The 14,863-nt window shown below is 46.1% G+C and overlaps 1 protein-coding gene across 2 annotated transcripts in view; it reads right to left on the bottom strand.

Annotated features, from left to right (window-relative positions):
• HMCN1 (hemicentin 1) overlaps window positions 1-14,863 on the bottom strand; it is a 1,785,366-nt gene that overhangs the window by 796,070 nt on the left and 974,433 nt on the right. For both annotated transcript variants that reach the window (XM_069641364.1, XM_069641365.1), the window contains exon 54: window positions 2,885-3,088. In XM_069641364.1, coding sequence (XP_069497465.1) covers window positions 2,885-3,088 — 204 coding nt within the window. The remainder of the gene's footprint in view (window positions 1-2,884; window positions 3,089-14,863) is intronic.

The following is a 14,863-nucleotide window of genomic DNA, read 5'->3' as shown; positions in this document are numbered from 1 at the left end:
TCCAGACGGGTTCACTTGGAGGTTGATTGGTCCCACCAACCCAAGGGGAGAAGTCGTCCTTGCAGGGCTTCTCTAGTCGAGGCGAATTCAAAGCTTCAGCACAGCAGCAGGGCTTCACCGGGCAAACCAATGGTCCAGGAGTTGCAGCAGGCATCTCTTCCAAGTTCTTCTTTGGATTCCTTTGTCCAGTGGTCGACTCTGCCTTATAAGCCAAAAAACCTTGCCTTTTATGCAGGTTTCTCCCATTCATTCCAGCCTAGCTGTCAATCACACAGCAGGGTGGCTGTCCACCAAGGACAGCCAGCCGGCCAATAACCTTTGGGTGCATTCCTGTAACCAAGGGGAATAACCACAGGGATTTTCGGGCACCACCCTCACTTCCTGCCCCTGCCAGACATACTGGAGCCAGAGGCGGGCTTCACTCGTGAATCCCGCCAAAGACAACATGAACAAAGGGACCAAACCTGAGTAAATCTCAAGAAGGACCTTTCCAGCAAGAAATGGCGAAAAAACAAGACCGGGCCATTTTGACAAAACGGGCACCCATGGGTGCCTTACTGCAGCTGCGAATGCAGCCCGTGGTAAAAACACACAATGGTAGTAAAAAATAAACCACTGCCACCAGGCAATAATTGTAGAAACGGTAACATAAAAAAGGGATACTAAGTAACCCCTCCAGCACCCTATGGTAAGATAGTGTGTGCTGGGTCTAAAAGGTTACAAAATGTAATTAAAGTCAATTTCACTTCACTGCTCTAGGAAACAGTACTTTCACCAAGAGAAGGTATTTAAACCTTTGGGAAAACTAAGAGACTTCCTTGTGTCACTACACTGAAGGTGTGTTGTGTCACAATGTAAAGATGATGCCTATGGAGTTTGTCAGACTCCAAAGTCAAAAGAAACACAGAATCCCAATAACAGAAAAATACATGAGAGAGTGGGAAAAAGGTCTCACTCTCTCCAGGTTAGAAATTAAAAGTCCTAAGGTCCAGCAAAAAAGCTGGGGGTCTCTAAGGTAGAAGGGAATTAGCACATCTCTGAGAATTCTCCCTAACACCTATGATTTAATCTCATCTCCTCACAGTGACTGCTGCTAGATCACCCACATCTCCACCCACAAGACAAAGCTCCTCCTTGTAGACCACACACTGCCACCAAACCATTATGTTTCTCTCTATTCAGTGTCTTCTCCTTCTAGACCATGCAATCTACTGCTAGAAATAGTTCCCCTCTTTTAGAGCACAGCTTCTCCCCCCTAAAACAACACACAGCACATGCTAGACAATACCACCCCTCGCTTAAGAACACCTGGCTTTCAGCTAGAACACACCTTCTGCCACTGAACCTCAAGTTCTCTTGAAGGGCCAAACTTTCTCATACACCACAAAGCCTCCTGACAGACCCCTCACTAGACCACGACTACTCCTTAATGTGTGCTGCTCCTCTCACTAGTCCTCAATTTATAACCAGATCAGGGTTTCTAAAAAGGATTTCACTGGTGACTCGATGTTCCTTCGGAAATCCAAGTTTGGCAGTCTTCAGATCTCACTAGCTGCAATTTAAAATACTACTAAATTGGCTGCAACATTTAATATATAGGTCTGACCTCAATACTTCCAGAGACCTGTAATAAACTCACTGAGGTCATGACACACGTTTTAGAAACGCTGGCCTTGAGCAAACCTTTAAAGTGTAGACACACACGATTTCCTGTTGGACCCCACACCCCTCCTCTCAACAACCTTTTCTTAAACAATTCTATCTAAAGTACACCTCCTCCCATTAGTCCACATTTACTCTAAATAAGAAGAATGTTCAAATATAGCCAATGCATGACATAAACTGGTCTGTAACTGACATTAGAAGATATTGACAAGCACTATCCTGAACTAGGAGCCATACAAGCATACCAACATATTGAGAGGTAGTCATAATAGGGCTCTGTAAAAGATAGACATACATCTGCTAAGTGTAGAACATAATATTTCCATTGGACTTAGATTTGTATGGCACAATACATTAATGATGAACTGTATAATAACTATGTAACTGGACTTTGATTAAATCAACTATATTTATGTGTAGAAGTGCAAACCAGGTGTGTTCTGCAGTGTTAATATAGTGTTACAACCATTGCTTAGTTGACTGCGGCAGCCCACCAGACTCGGACTGGTCTATAAGGCAATAGGCCCATGGCTGAATCAAAAATGCAAATTGCTGGTGTCGGCCAGTTTTTTTGGGTCAAAGTGTGCCCCTTTTTTGGCAAGTTTGATGATTTACTTCACTATGCGGCTAATAGTTTTGACCAGTGTTGCTGAATAAATATTCTTTAAAACGCACAATTTGTATAACATTTTATAAAACAAACTCCCCCTTGGGACTATTCAAACTGTGCCGCAAAAGGAATGAAAAGCCATTTGCAACTGTGGGCCACTTTTTCATTGGTGCCCGAGACAATTTAATGGCCCAGTCTGACGCAGGAGCCCAACCTTGTTTTTGTCATATTGCTAGTAAAATCCTAATAGTTTCAAAATGATTACCATTTTGTTTCTTGGAAGTAACACAAGCTGTGGCAACACTGCATCCTTGCATAGCTTTCAATGCTTTTCGTCCGCTACCAAATTAGGTTGCAATGCAGAGTTTTGTTATATGCAAGACATGTTGGCTACTATCTGACAAACAGACCTATGGGACTTGGAAAGCCAATACATTGCGCCATCTCAGTATATTATTTTAATTTAGACCAATAAAATGTATAAAGCCATAAATTGATGTAAGTATCGTAAGATGAAAAGTGAGAAAAGCTTGATAAAAGAGGGAACAAATAGGTAATAAAATAATGCAATCTAAAGACACAGTGAGACATCTGTCCTGGGCCGCCTACCAGGTAAAATGAGCACTTTGTCGCTGGAGGAGAGAGGGTAGCCGTCCTTGTACCAGGTCAGAGTAGGAGGCGGCACTGCATTGGACTCACAAAACAAGGAGATGGGGTTATTAAGGATCACGTCTCTGCTGCTTCCGCCCTTGTCATCATCGAGGACGCTCCCAGTGTCCCAGAGGCCTTGAAGCTTCTGGAAGGTTGGAGGAACTATGTTCAAGAGAAAAAAAACCCACATAAATTAAACACGTAGTATTCATTTTTTTAAGACGTATGCACACAACACTTTCAAAAATATGTTAATGCAGCTGTTACTCATGGAAATAATCTGACATATGCCAGCAAAGCCACAGTAATGCCTCGCTGCTGTCGAATTCATACAAAAAGTGTGAATCTCTCACATTCTTACAGCGGACAAAGCAGCAGCTCACCAGTCAGATCTGGAGAAGATGGGAAGAGCAGGGCATTGTAATTAACGTTTGGTTGTGACAAAGGAAGGGGTGAAGCAGAGCTGAGTGTTAAGGATGTATAATCATGGAGGGACAGTGCGAGGAGTCAGCAAAGGTTTAGGAAGAATGGTATCCTGCAAGAACAGATTGCTATAAACTACAAATTATGTGGTCTCCATTAGTCTTCAATATTGAGATGGGGTAGTAGTATTACTTCATGCCAGGAGTTGAGTGGCAATGTTAAGAGTTCAGCTGCTAGTGTGCCGGTGCGTTACAGGAAATACTATGATACGATTTGATATGGCATTTATAACGCGTCTCTACACAAGTGTTTCTAGGCGCCACAAGACAAGGGAGGGAAGACATAGGGAGGACAGGACAAACGATCTTACTAAGCCTTGTGTCATTTGGATCGTGCAAGTGCAACAGTAGAAGTGCAAGGGGAAGGAGAGGGGAAAATGCAGGGCAGAGGAGGGGGAAGTGCCAGCAGGGCTGCATGGTTCAGAGTAAGTGCAGCCAGGGCAGCTCAGCTCTGGGTAAGTGCAAGGGGCAGGGGGCTGTAGGGGTTACAGTTACAGCGCCTGAATGCGAGGTAAGCCAGGAGGCAGTGCAAAGGAAGACTGGTCATGGAGGAGCCTGGTACCCAGTCAGACTCTGAGGGAACCAAGCAACCAGTCAGTGCAGCTGACATGTAGGTCAGCAGGGGAGAGACAGAGAAAGCAGAGGAGAAAAGGAGGGTCTTGAGCTGCTTCCGGAACTTTAGGTGGTCCGGCTCAAATCTGAGAAGGGCAGGGAGGCCGTTCCAGAGGGAGGCACCTGCAGAGGAGATAGATTTACCCCCACTCTCTGTCTAGAGAAGCATCTGACCTTCAAAGAAGGGCTATAGAAGGAAGGTATTTCGGAAGAGAGAGTTGGATGTAGTATGGGCACAGGCCCCAGAAAGCCTTCTGGATGAGGCAGAGGGTCTTAAACTTGATCCTAGCAGCCACCGGGAGCCAGTGAAAAGATTTCAGGGCTGGAGAAATATGGTCCTTGGGCTTGAGGCCAAGGATAAGTCTTGCAGTCCTGTTCTGGGTTAGTTGCAGGGGCGAAGAGTAGAGGTAGGCAGATTGAGAAAGATGCTGCTGCAGTAGTCCAGCCTGGAGAGAACCAAGGCTCTGGAGACAGTGAGCTTCTGGGAGAAAGTGAGAAATGGTAGAATACCTCTGAGGAGGTGTGACTGCTGGAAGTGGGCTTTTTTGGCAAGGCCCGTGATATGACGAGAGAAGGAGAGAGTGGAGTTGAAGAAGACGCCAAGGTTTTTTGCCTCAAAGGAAGGCGAGGATAGAGGGCCCAAGGAGGGCACCCAGAGTGAGAAGGATCTCAGACTTACTGGCATTAAGGCAAATATTGTTGGAGGTGCACCAATCCTGAATCACGGATAGACAGTCAGAAATGAGCGAGGGAGGAGAGGAGACTGAGGGAAGTCTGAAAGAGAGCTGAGTGTCATCCGCATAACACTGAAAGTTAGAAGAGAAGGTGGAGATCAGGTGGGCCAGAGGGACCAGATAGACATTGAGGAGCCAGAGTGAGAGGATAGAGCCCTGGTGGACGCCACAGATGGAGAGAGAGGTGGTGGTATGAAAGGATCCAAATTGGACCTGGGAGGGACGGTGCAGGAGGAAGGAGGTCAGCCACGCAAGGGTCTGATCCGTGATGCAAGGTTCACACGCAGTTGGTGATCAGGGTGGTGTGGTTGACCATGTCGAAAGCAGAAAAAAGGTCAAGGAGGATGAGGACAGTGGGGGAGCTGGTGTCAAGGTTAGAGAGCAGATCTTCCCAGGTTTTCAGGAGAGCAGTTTCCATGCCTCTAGCTGATCTGAAGCCAGGCTGATGGTCATGGAGGCAGCCAACAGATTCAGTATGGAGTTTAAGCTGGGAGATGGCCAGCTTTTCCAGGAGTTTGCCCAGGAAAGGAGTGATAGAAATCGGGCGATAGATTGCCAGGCATGTAGGGTTGCAGAATGCTTTTTTAGGAGTCGGTGCACAAGGGAGAGCTTGAGGTGAGAGGGGAAAGATCCAGTGGGGAAAGCGTGATTGCAGAAATGGGCCAAGACTGGAGCGAGGGTGGAAATGTGGTCCTTGGTGGTTCTGGAGGAGCAGGGGAGCACCTGTTTGGAAGACACTTTCATAGATCGGACTTGTCTAGAGATATTGTCAGGTGTTGTCAGAGCGAAGGAGGTAAAGGGAAGATGAGAGGGTGAGGCGGCCGAAGGGGGCCCGAGAGTGGTAGGGGAGATGAAGAGGAGAGCGAGGACAGGATATTCTTAGTCTTAGTGGTGATGAAATGAGAGGCCAGAGCCGTTCAGAGGGGCTGGGAGGGAAAAGGAGAGGTGGAGATTGGCCAGCTCCTTGAAGATTTTAAAGAATGTGGCTGTGTTGTTAGAGGGAGCAGAGACGCAGGCTTGGATATGGACTCTCTTCTTGCAGAGGACAGAGAGTCGGTTTTGCCTTTGGAGCAAGTGGCAGGCCAGTTTGTCAGAGGACCCACCCAAAACCCTCCACTTCCTCTCAGCCACCCTGCATTTGCGTTTCAGGGTGGCGAGGTTGGAGTCGTACTGATAGTTGCACTTGGAAGTAGGCTTCAGTAGGCTTCAGTAGGCTTCAAATTCCAGTGCTATGCTGATGACACACAACTCTTCTTCAAACTCCATTCAGAATCCCTTGGACCCTCCTTCATTCCTGCCTGACTCTCAGCCATCCAGACCTGGTGTACTTCTAATGATGTTTTCCTCAACGCAAGCAAAACAGAGATCCTCCCTATTGGGACCTCTGCACCCAACTTCTTCCCTTCACTCTGGCATTCATCCATGGGCTCTCCCCTGCTCCCTCTTCGGAAGCCAGAAACCTCAGAGTCGTCTTAGACTCCTCTCTCTTTCCTTCCTCCCTCATACTTGGGATATTGCCAAGAAGTCCCACTTTCAGCTTTTCCTTCTGAAAGAAATTCTACCTTTCCTCACCTTCCCCCTGAGATTCAACGTTACCCGGGCAGTGGTTCTCTCTAGGCTTGACTATTGCAATAGCCTCCTCCTTAATCTACGTTCTTCCACTCCATGACCCCTCCAGCTAATCCGGAATAGGGCAGCAAGAAGTATCCTTGGCCTTAAGCCCAGGAACCGCATCTCTACTGCCCTACAAAGTCTTCACTGGCTCCCAATTGCAGCACAGATTAAATTCAAATCCCTCTGCATCATCTATAAGGCTGTCTGGGGCCGGTGTCCACTCTTTCTGACCAAATACTCCTCCTCTAGACCTCTGTGTTCCTCTGGCACCAACTCCTTGCATGTGAAGCGGTTTGCTAAACAGAGAGCAGGTGGTCGATAACTTTCCTCAGCGGGCTCCCTTGTTTGGAACAGCCTCCCTGTCCCTCTTCGTCTTGAGCAGGACCTCCTTAAGTTCCGGAAAAGCCTCAAGTGGTCAGTCCAAGAGAGAGGAGATGAGTCATCAAAGGTGTGTCAAGCAGAATATCTCAGACCAGAGGGTAGAATGGAAAGGGAGAGAGAGTCGTATAGGTTGGGATTAGAAGCATTCAGGTGGATGTTGAGGTCTCTGAGGAGAAGTTCAGAGCTCGAGGCATGGGTACCATGTTACTGTCCACACTTACCCACACCCCTCCCTGCTGCAACGATCCAGAAAACATAGCCAACCACTATCACCAGGGCCTCCGCCGTACTATCGACCTTCATGCTCCACTTAAACTTAAAACTCCCAAAAGCCATAAACCCACCAACATCTGGTTCTTTGATGAGCTTATCACCCTCCACAAAACTAAGACGTAATCTCGGCAAGAGACACCTGTCTCTGGGCAACTCTTCAAACCTAGCCAAGGCCACCAGGGCATACAAGAAAGCTGTTATCTCTAACAAAGCCACCTCTTATGACAACAGAATATCAGATGCTAGTTATAATACTAAAAGAACTCTTCTCCATTCTAAGAGAACTGGAAACACCTGTCCTATCGAATAACCACACTAGAGCGGACACACATTGGTGCACCACCATTCAAGACGCTCTAGGCGATAAAATTGAAATGCTTCGTAACAAAAATTACTTTTAAAAATCTCATCTTGCAGCCAAGGAGGTTACGCCTCAGTTACCCCTACCACGAGGGACACTACACCACCCTTTTCCTTCCCCCAAGTGACTCAAAACACAATATTGGAGACCATCAAACCCTAAAACCCTCAAATTGTAAAGGAGATGTCTGCCCCACACATATCATCAGACTTGGCGGCTCTACTAAGTGGGATCCTTGGCCAGAACTCCACTGATCACGACCAGAGACGGGAGAGTTAGGCAAGCTCCTGCCCTTTACTCTGATTTTGTGAGGGATCACTCCTCGGGTGCTCAGAATTACTGAGCCCATTAACTTCTGTCATTGGTCTGAGTTCAGTGCATCCAGGGGCTGTGGGTGCAGAGACAGTGTTGGTGTACGGAGACCCCCAGGACATGACAAAAAGAAGCAGTTGCTCATCTGTGGATCGATGCATAGAGGCAGAGCTTCTGACCACAAAAGTGATGGGTGGAAGGTTTCGAATGAATCTAAACCACTGGCAATTGCTCTGGGCAACCTTCCACACCACCGTTTTTTAGCCCGTCTGCGCCATTGCAAAAGGGGACCAGCCATGTGCAAATCAGTCAGCAGCTTCGGTGGAAGGTTGCCCAGAGCAATTGCCAGTGGTTTAGATTCATTCGAAACCTTCCACCCATCACTTTTGTGTTCAGTTAGAGGCAGAGCTTCACCAGAACTTGGCTGGAGGCAATGCTGGTAACCTTCAGTGGCAATCTTTGGGGCTACATTGCAGAACTCCTCTTTGTAAGGGGCTTTGCTCTAAATGATGACCTAAAAAACAACTGCAGGCCTCCTTTTTTCCAAACTTAAAACTGGGGATCAGTGATTCACAGCAAGAGAGAGTATGGGAGAGGACTATATGCACATGCAATACCTATGGCGGAGAGGGGTGGAAACAGGTATACAGGTTCCTGCCCCATACTCCAATTTCCTCACGAATTACCTAGGGTAGTCAGAATCACTGGGCCCACTTGGATGTGGGTCCAGGGACCATAGAGGCAGTTTTATGGCATCTGGAGGGAGTCCGAATAAATGGTGGTTCCATGCTCCACTCTCAGAAGATCTGCTGCCTCTTTCTGTTGTGTCCTGGGGGTTCTATTCCGTAACTGTCAATTTGTGGGCTGTCTGAGGCCACCAATGGTAAGGGTCTGAACCAATCAAACCAAAAGTAATGGCTGTCTGATCATGGGCAGCCTCTTGCCCCACATCTGCCCAGCAAGAGACATCCCCTGGCTGAAATGTGGATTTTGACAAGGCACTCCTGAACCACATATCTGGCCAACATGCACACACCACAACTTTGTCCAGGAATAAAGTCAAGACTGACCCTGTGAAAGGACTTGCCATATATGGTATTTCCTGACCTGAGAAGACAGGTAGAAGGCAGAAGAGCAAGATGGCCAAAGGCCAGGGCCAAAAATGCAAGGCCATTTTGAAGATATGGTACTCTAAATAGCATTATGCGCTAAAGTATAAAAGTACATGCAGTAACAACTGAAAACACAGTACAAATATATCCACTGCCACCAACCATTGCATGACACATCAAAAAATGGAACTAAAAGTGTTACACAGAAACACTAAAAGGGAGACATACCACTCCTGCAGCAACTCGCTGTGAGGTGATGTGTTCATTGGTCAAACAACAAAGTAATCTTGAAGCGGGGCGAGGTCCCCCTATACTGGAAGTCATATGAGCTGACCAGTACCACCAAATGAGATGAGTGAAGTAAGGAAAGAAAAGCAAACAAAGTTTTCTTATCGCCAAAATTCAGAAAAGGATTCAAGCCATGACAAAGAGTTGGCTGTTCCATTGATGTCAACTGAGGGAATGTTGGAACAAGAAAATCTTTCCTAGCACTCACCCCACCAGACTAGGGACAGGGTGGATCTAATCCACCCCTGGAGGAATTTCATGGTCGAGTCGGTTGGACACCTGGACATACCATCAGCATTGTTATGATTGAACCCTTGTCTATGCTGAATGGGGAAGTCAAAGCATTGGATTCTAATGGACAACCTGATCAACTTAAGTTTCTGACCCTTCATGTTCATCAGCCACTTCAACGCTTTATGATCAGTCTGGATAGTGATGTCATTGCCAAAATGCTAGGGTCTTAGCTTCCAAAGTATTCACATAATGGCAAAGCATTCTTTTGCCACAGTGGCCTATCTCAACTCCCTATCCTCAAACTATTTGCTGATCAATCATATGTCCCCTGCCTTTGCCATTCAGTTGAAAAAGGACTGCTCCTATACCTGTGTCACATGCATCTGTTGAGCTATGAAAGGGTCCTGGCACAGGGAATTCTTCAAGCCCTGGAAGGCCTTCTCACACTCATCAGTCCAAATTACCTTTTTAGGCTCTATGTGAGTGGAGGGAGCAGGCAAGGGGGCAGTTATGGTGGCATATTTTACCATGAAATTCCTGTAGCCCCAGTGGGGACCAAAAAGGCTCTCACAGAGGTTTGGGAAATGGGGTCTCCTAGTCCTGTACATCTTGAAGCTTGCTGGCTAGTGAATGAATCTTGCTCCATCTACCTTGTGCCCACGGTAGGTCATGGAACCCAGACCGAGATGGCATTCAGTAGCTTTTATGCTCAGGTAGATGTACTGAAGGACTTTCAAAATTTCCTGAGGTATGCAACATGTGTTTTCAATGTGGAGCTAAAGGCAGCAAGACCATCAAGACATGCTATACAAATGTCCTCTAGCCTTTTACCAGCAAGTAACCTCTGAAATGTGGCCGGTGCATTCTTTAATCCAAAAGGCATTACCCTGAACTTTTAAAGACCTCCTGGGGTAGACAATATGGTCATTCACAGTTAGGGTTCCTTGCCAATATCTGCTGGTGAAGTCAAAAGTGCTGAGGTACTTTGCTGCACCAATCTTGCACCAAGCTTGCACCACAGGTGACACAAGTCATAAAAGGTTTGTGAATGTATGGATGCTTATGGTGGCCAAAGTCCTGCCTGGGAGCAGTAGTCCGACTACCCTTATGAAAATCACACTGTTAATGACCCCCTTACGCCTTGTGTGGGCCTTATGGGAGCCATGTCTATCAGATGACTCACCTTCCTTTTTGTTCTGCTTCTTCCCTTCCTAAGAGTTCTGGGAAGACCCACAGGTCAGAAGCTATGGCTAATGCTTGTGGGTCTAGCACTTTATAATAAGCTAAATGTTGGCTCAGCTAAGGGAATCATGTTAGGGTGAATTTTTATTTCAGTGCTAAATTCCTTCCACCTTCCGAGTGGGACCTTTTTCTCACTCTCTCATGAGTTTTTCCCTGATTTGGATTTGATGTTTTAATGTTTTTGGAGTCTGACAAACTCCATAGGCATTGCTTTTTTGTATAGGGACCCGCAGCACCTTCAGTGCAGTATCACTGAGAAATCCTTTGGATTTCTCTTAAGGTTTAAATACCTTTTCTTGGGTGAACTACAGTTCTCAAGAATAGTACGGTGAAATTGATCTTACTTACCTTTCTACTTGTAGGTCTAGCACACATCATCTTATATAGAGAGCTGTGGGTTACTTAGTAGCCCCTTTACCTACTTTCTCATCTAACATGTTTTGTTACCCTCCCTACTTTAAATGGCTGGTGGCAGTGGTTTAATTTTTACTATCCTTGTTCTTTCCTAGCGCAGGCTGGATCCTCAGGTGCAGTACAGCACAGCACCCATTGTCAAAATGGCGCCTGTCTTCTTGTTTCACCATTTTCTGTTTGTGAGGTCTTTCTTGGCTCTTACTCTGTGCGTTGAGACAGATTTGAGCCCTTTGTGTATTTTGCCTTTGGCCGGCTTCAGCCCTGACACCCAACACTGGCTCCAATGTGTATGAAATGACAGAATGTGAGGGAGGGTCCCGAAACTCCCCTGTCCTTTGTCTCTAGGTGTGCCTGAATGAAACCAGTCCTGATTGGCTGGCTGGTTGCCCTGAAAGTACAGCCACCCTGCTGTGTGATTGACAGCCTAGACTGTGCATAAATGGGAAAACTTGCTTAAAAGGTGAGGGTCTTGGGACTAGAGTCGACCACTGGAAGAAACATCCAAAGCAGAAATCATGAAGAGAAGCCCACTGCAACCTCCTGGACCTCGAAGTATCGGTGAAGCCCTGCTGCTGTGCTGACCTCCTTTTTCGAATCAACAGAGAAGTTCCGGAAAAGACGACTTCTTCCCTTGGGTTAACGGGACCAACTAACCCTGAGACGAACTCCACTTTGGCGCAACCCCTGACTTCCTGTGCCTCTCCGTTGCTGCAGAAGCCCAATGCCAGTGGTCAAGTGTCCATAACCGAGTGCAATGCCTGCCACGGAACAAATCCGGCCAAAAGCTCCAGGAGCCTCCTAAAGACACTCCAGAAGCTGGAGAGCCCTCACCTGAGTCCCCTCACCAGAGTCCAGGACGGAGGGAGAAAGGAAAGGCCAAACGGAGATATTCGATCTGCTCTTTTCGAAGGGCTGAAACCATGAAGTGCTGCTGAATCGAAGAGAGCCAGTAGCTGCCAACGACCTTCCCAAGTATTGCCGCAGGAGCCCTCCAGATGTCTTCCATCTTGTCCCCTCAACTGAGGCTCAGGAGCCAGGGTCTGCTTGGCGGTAGCAAGACAGAATCCAGCTGGATCACCTTTCTTCTAACCAGAGATACTGTTTGGGCTTGGGGGTACTTACCTTCTTTCCTTAAGTCATGCTGTTTCACTTGAGACTTGCACCTGCATGTGTTCCTACACGTGATTTTCTGAACACCTAACTTTGTGAAAGACTTTTATCCAAGAAGTGCATCAGAACTATATACATTGTCCAAATGACTTGGCTGTCATGGTTCCCTAAAAGCACCTTTCTAAATGCATTGACTTTGGCATTGCTTGTCCCTCCATAGGTTGTAGCTTGTTGAATACTGTTACTGCTGGGAAAGGCTTACCTAGATTTCATTGGAGGATTCAGTTGTCCACACATTTTCGTAGAAACTGTTCTAACCTTTTACTTTCCTTAACTCTTCCTTTCTGAAACTCAGAGTCTACAAAGTATATTGGTGGTATATATGAATGCAAATACTATCCTTGTAATTGACGTCACTTCAGAGTGTAGGAGAAATGTATTAAGCATATCCAAAGAGTATTCACCAGTTTTATTGATTCTGAAAAGTAATGCCAAAGTTTACTTGAACGGTTACACATAATTGCCTTTTTAAAGAATGCTTTATTAAAACTGATGTTATATAAATAAATAAATAAATATTTATAATTGAAACCTTGGTTGTAAGTATTACTTGCCTATTTGTATTGACTGATTTCATCTGTACAGCTCTCAGTCACACTACCAACTTGTGTAGTACAGACCTATACCAAAAGGTGGGATACCTAATACCAAGTAGATACGTCTTGTGTAGTCTCACACAGTGTGACTTCACCAATTCTTACCTAACAGGTCAAGATGCAAACATATGTTCCAACAGGACCAAATTGATTATGCTTTCAAAGGTGGTCACCTTATGACTTGTACCCACCCACTCTCATCCTTAAGGAAATCATTCACATTTGTTACACATGTAACTTGGTACCTAATTTGTGGTCACTTAACCTCTTCTGAGGATTGGCCAGGAGTCCTACCAACCTTGTGGAGTACACCATGTTTCAACTTGTTATAGTCTTTTCTATCAGCTGCTAGCAACTTCAGGATGGCACTGCATCCACTCCATGCAAGCCTGCTGGATAAGCATATAAACTTGTCACACTCGCACAACTGTTGTACTTCAAACTCAATAATGTCCTTTTTGTCATAGGCACAGAGTAGATATTCAGGAAATCTGACATGTGAGCAAGAGCCTGAGCCCCCACTGGAGCCCCAGCCTCCACCTAGTCCAGCCAATTCAGTCCCCATCCTTATTTTTATAGTGGTAAGACTCTGTTCCTTCCCCTTACTCTCTCTGTTTGGCCTTCTCCACTGTGCCAGCTTCTATCTGGGCAATTTTGTATTGAAGTTCCATTTTTTTAATCTTCAGTCTGTCTTCTAATTCAAAAGAAGCTTCTGCATCAGAGCTAGTGACATATGGAGGAGCATTTACATAACCACTAGTGCAAGGGCCTGCACGAGCATTATCACCCCCATCAGTAGGGAGGCGTACATTCCATTTGTTCCATTTCAGCCTTAGTACCAGGGACAGGTAGTTTCTTCTCATAACACAAACTTTTCAAGCAATATACTTTGTGTTGGAGGGGCCCCATTGTGCCTAGTTCAATATTTACAGATCTTTTAGCAATTTCTACTTTTCTCAAACATCAGTGCCTAAAGGTATGTGTAGCCAGAGATATCAGGCTATTCCAGTGAGGCTTCACTCATTCTAAAACACCTTCACCCACTATTAAGAACTAATGGATCAGGTGGATTTTCAGAACCAGCTCTGCAGGAAGGTCTGTGAGATCACCGTAGCTGATGAAATGGGTAATTGACAATTAGGTGTAGCGAAACTCTATCAAAGTTGAGTCACTGAGCAGCAAGTCAAGACTTTAGGAGCTATAGGGTGGTTTAGTAGTTCAGCGAGCCACACGCAGAGCACTCAAAGAAACCAAATTAGGAAGAGGTACAAAAATACAAGATTATCAAGTTTCTAAAACACTCTAGGCAGGTACAATCAAAGGCAAGTAACAATCCCTAAAATAACCCTCCCTTACAGGTTACACAAATAAAGAGTAAAACAATTAAAAAATATTAAAACGTCAAACTGAAGGCAGTGAGAATTAAACAAGGGTGTGGGAGCACCTCTACTGAGAACAAACATGGGTCAAATACCCTGTTCTATGGAAATTATTCCACTGTGGAGGGTCTACAACCACATTTTAGCTCACTGCACCCTTCACAGACGCGAAATATCCATATGCATATCAGTCTGGTCCCACGCACAGGGGCATCCAGCACAGAAATGCTAGGCAATTCTTCTCTGAACAAGAGTACCATCAGCAACCCCAGGCATGTGTTTCGGCCTTGTTGGGCCTCCTCAGTGAGGTGAATCTGAGCTTCTCTAAAGCACAGTGAGAGAATGGTCCACATCTGGATTACCCTGGGTTACTTAGGGTAAACCCCCAAGTTTTCCAAATGTAACAAGGTTGTGGGAGCCCCTCTACTGAGAAGAAACATGGGTCAAATACCCTGTTCAATGGAATTGCTCCTTCTCAGGAGGGTCTACAACCACATTGTAATCCAATGACTCCTCACAGAGGCGAAATATTCATTGGCATATCAGTCTGGTCCCACCCACAGGGGCAGTCCAGCACCGAAATGCTAGGCAATTCTCTTCTGAACAAGAGTATCATCGGCAACCCCAAACAGGTGTTTCGGCCTTGTTGGGCCTCCTAAGTGTTGTGAAGCTGAGCCACTCTAAGGCACAGTGAGCAAGGGTTCCACGTCTGGATTACCCAGGGTTACTTAGG

This window comes from Ambystoma mexicanum, chromosome 1q (genome assembly GCF_040938575.1).
Source record: "Ambystoma mexicanum isolate Mex_15411 chromosome 1q, UKY_AmexF1_1, whole genome shotgun sequence".
NCBI classification, from domain to species: domain Eukaryota; kingdom Metazoa; phylum Chordata; class Amphibia; order Caudata; family Ambystomatidae; genus Ambystoma; species Ambystoma mexicanum.
This window is presented reverse-complemented; position numbering and strand designations above follow the sequence as displayed.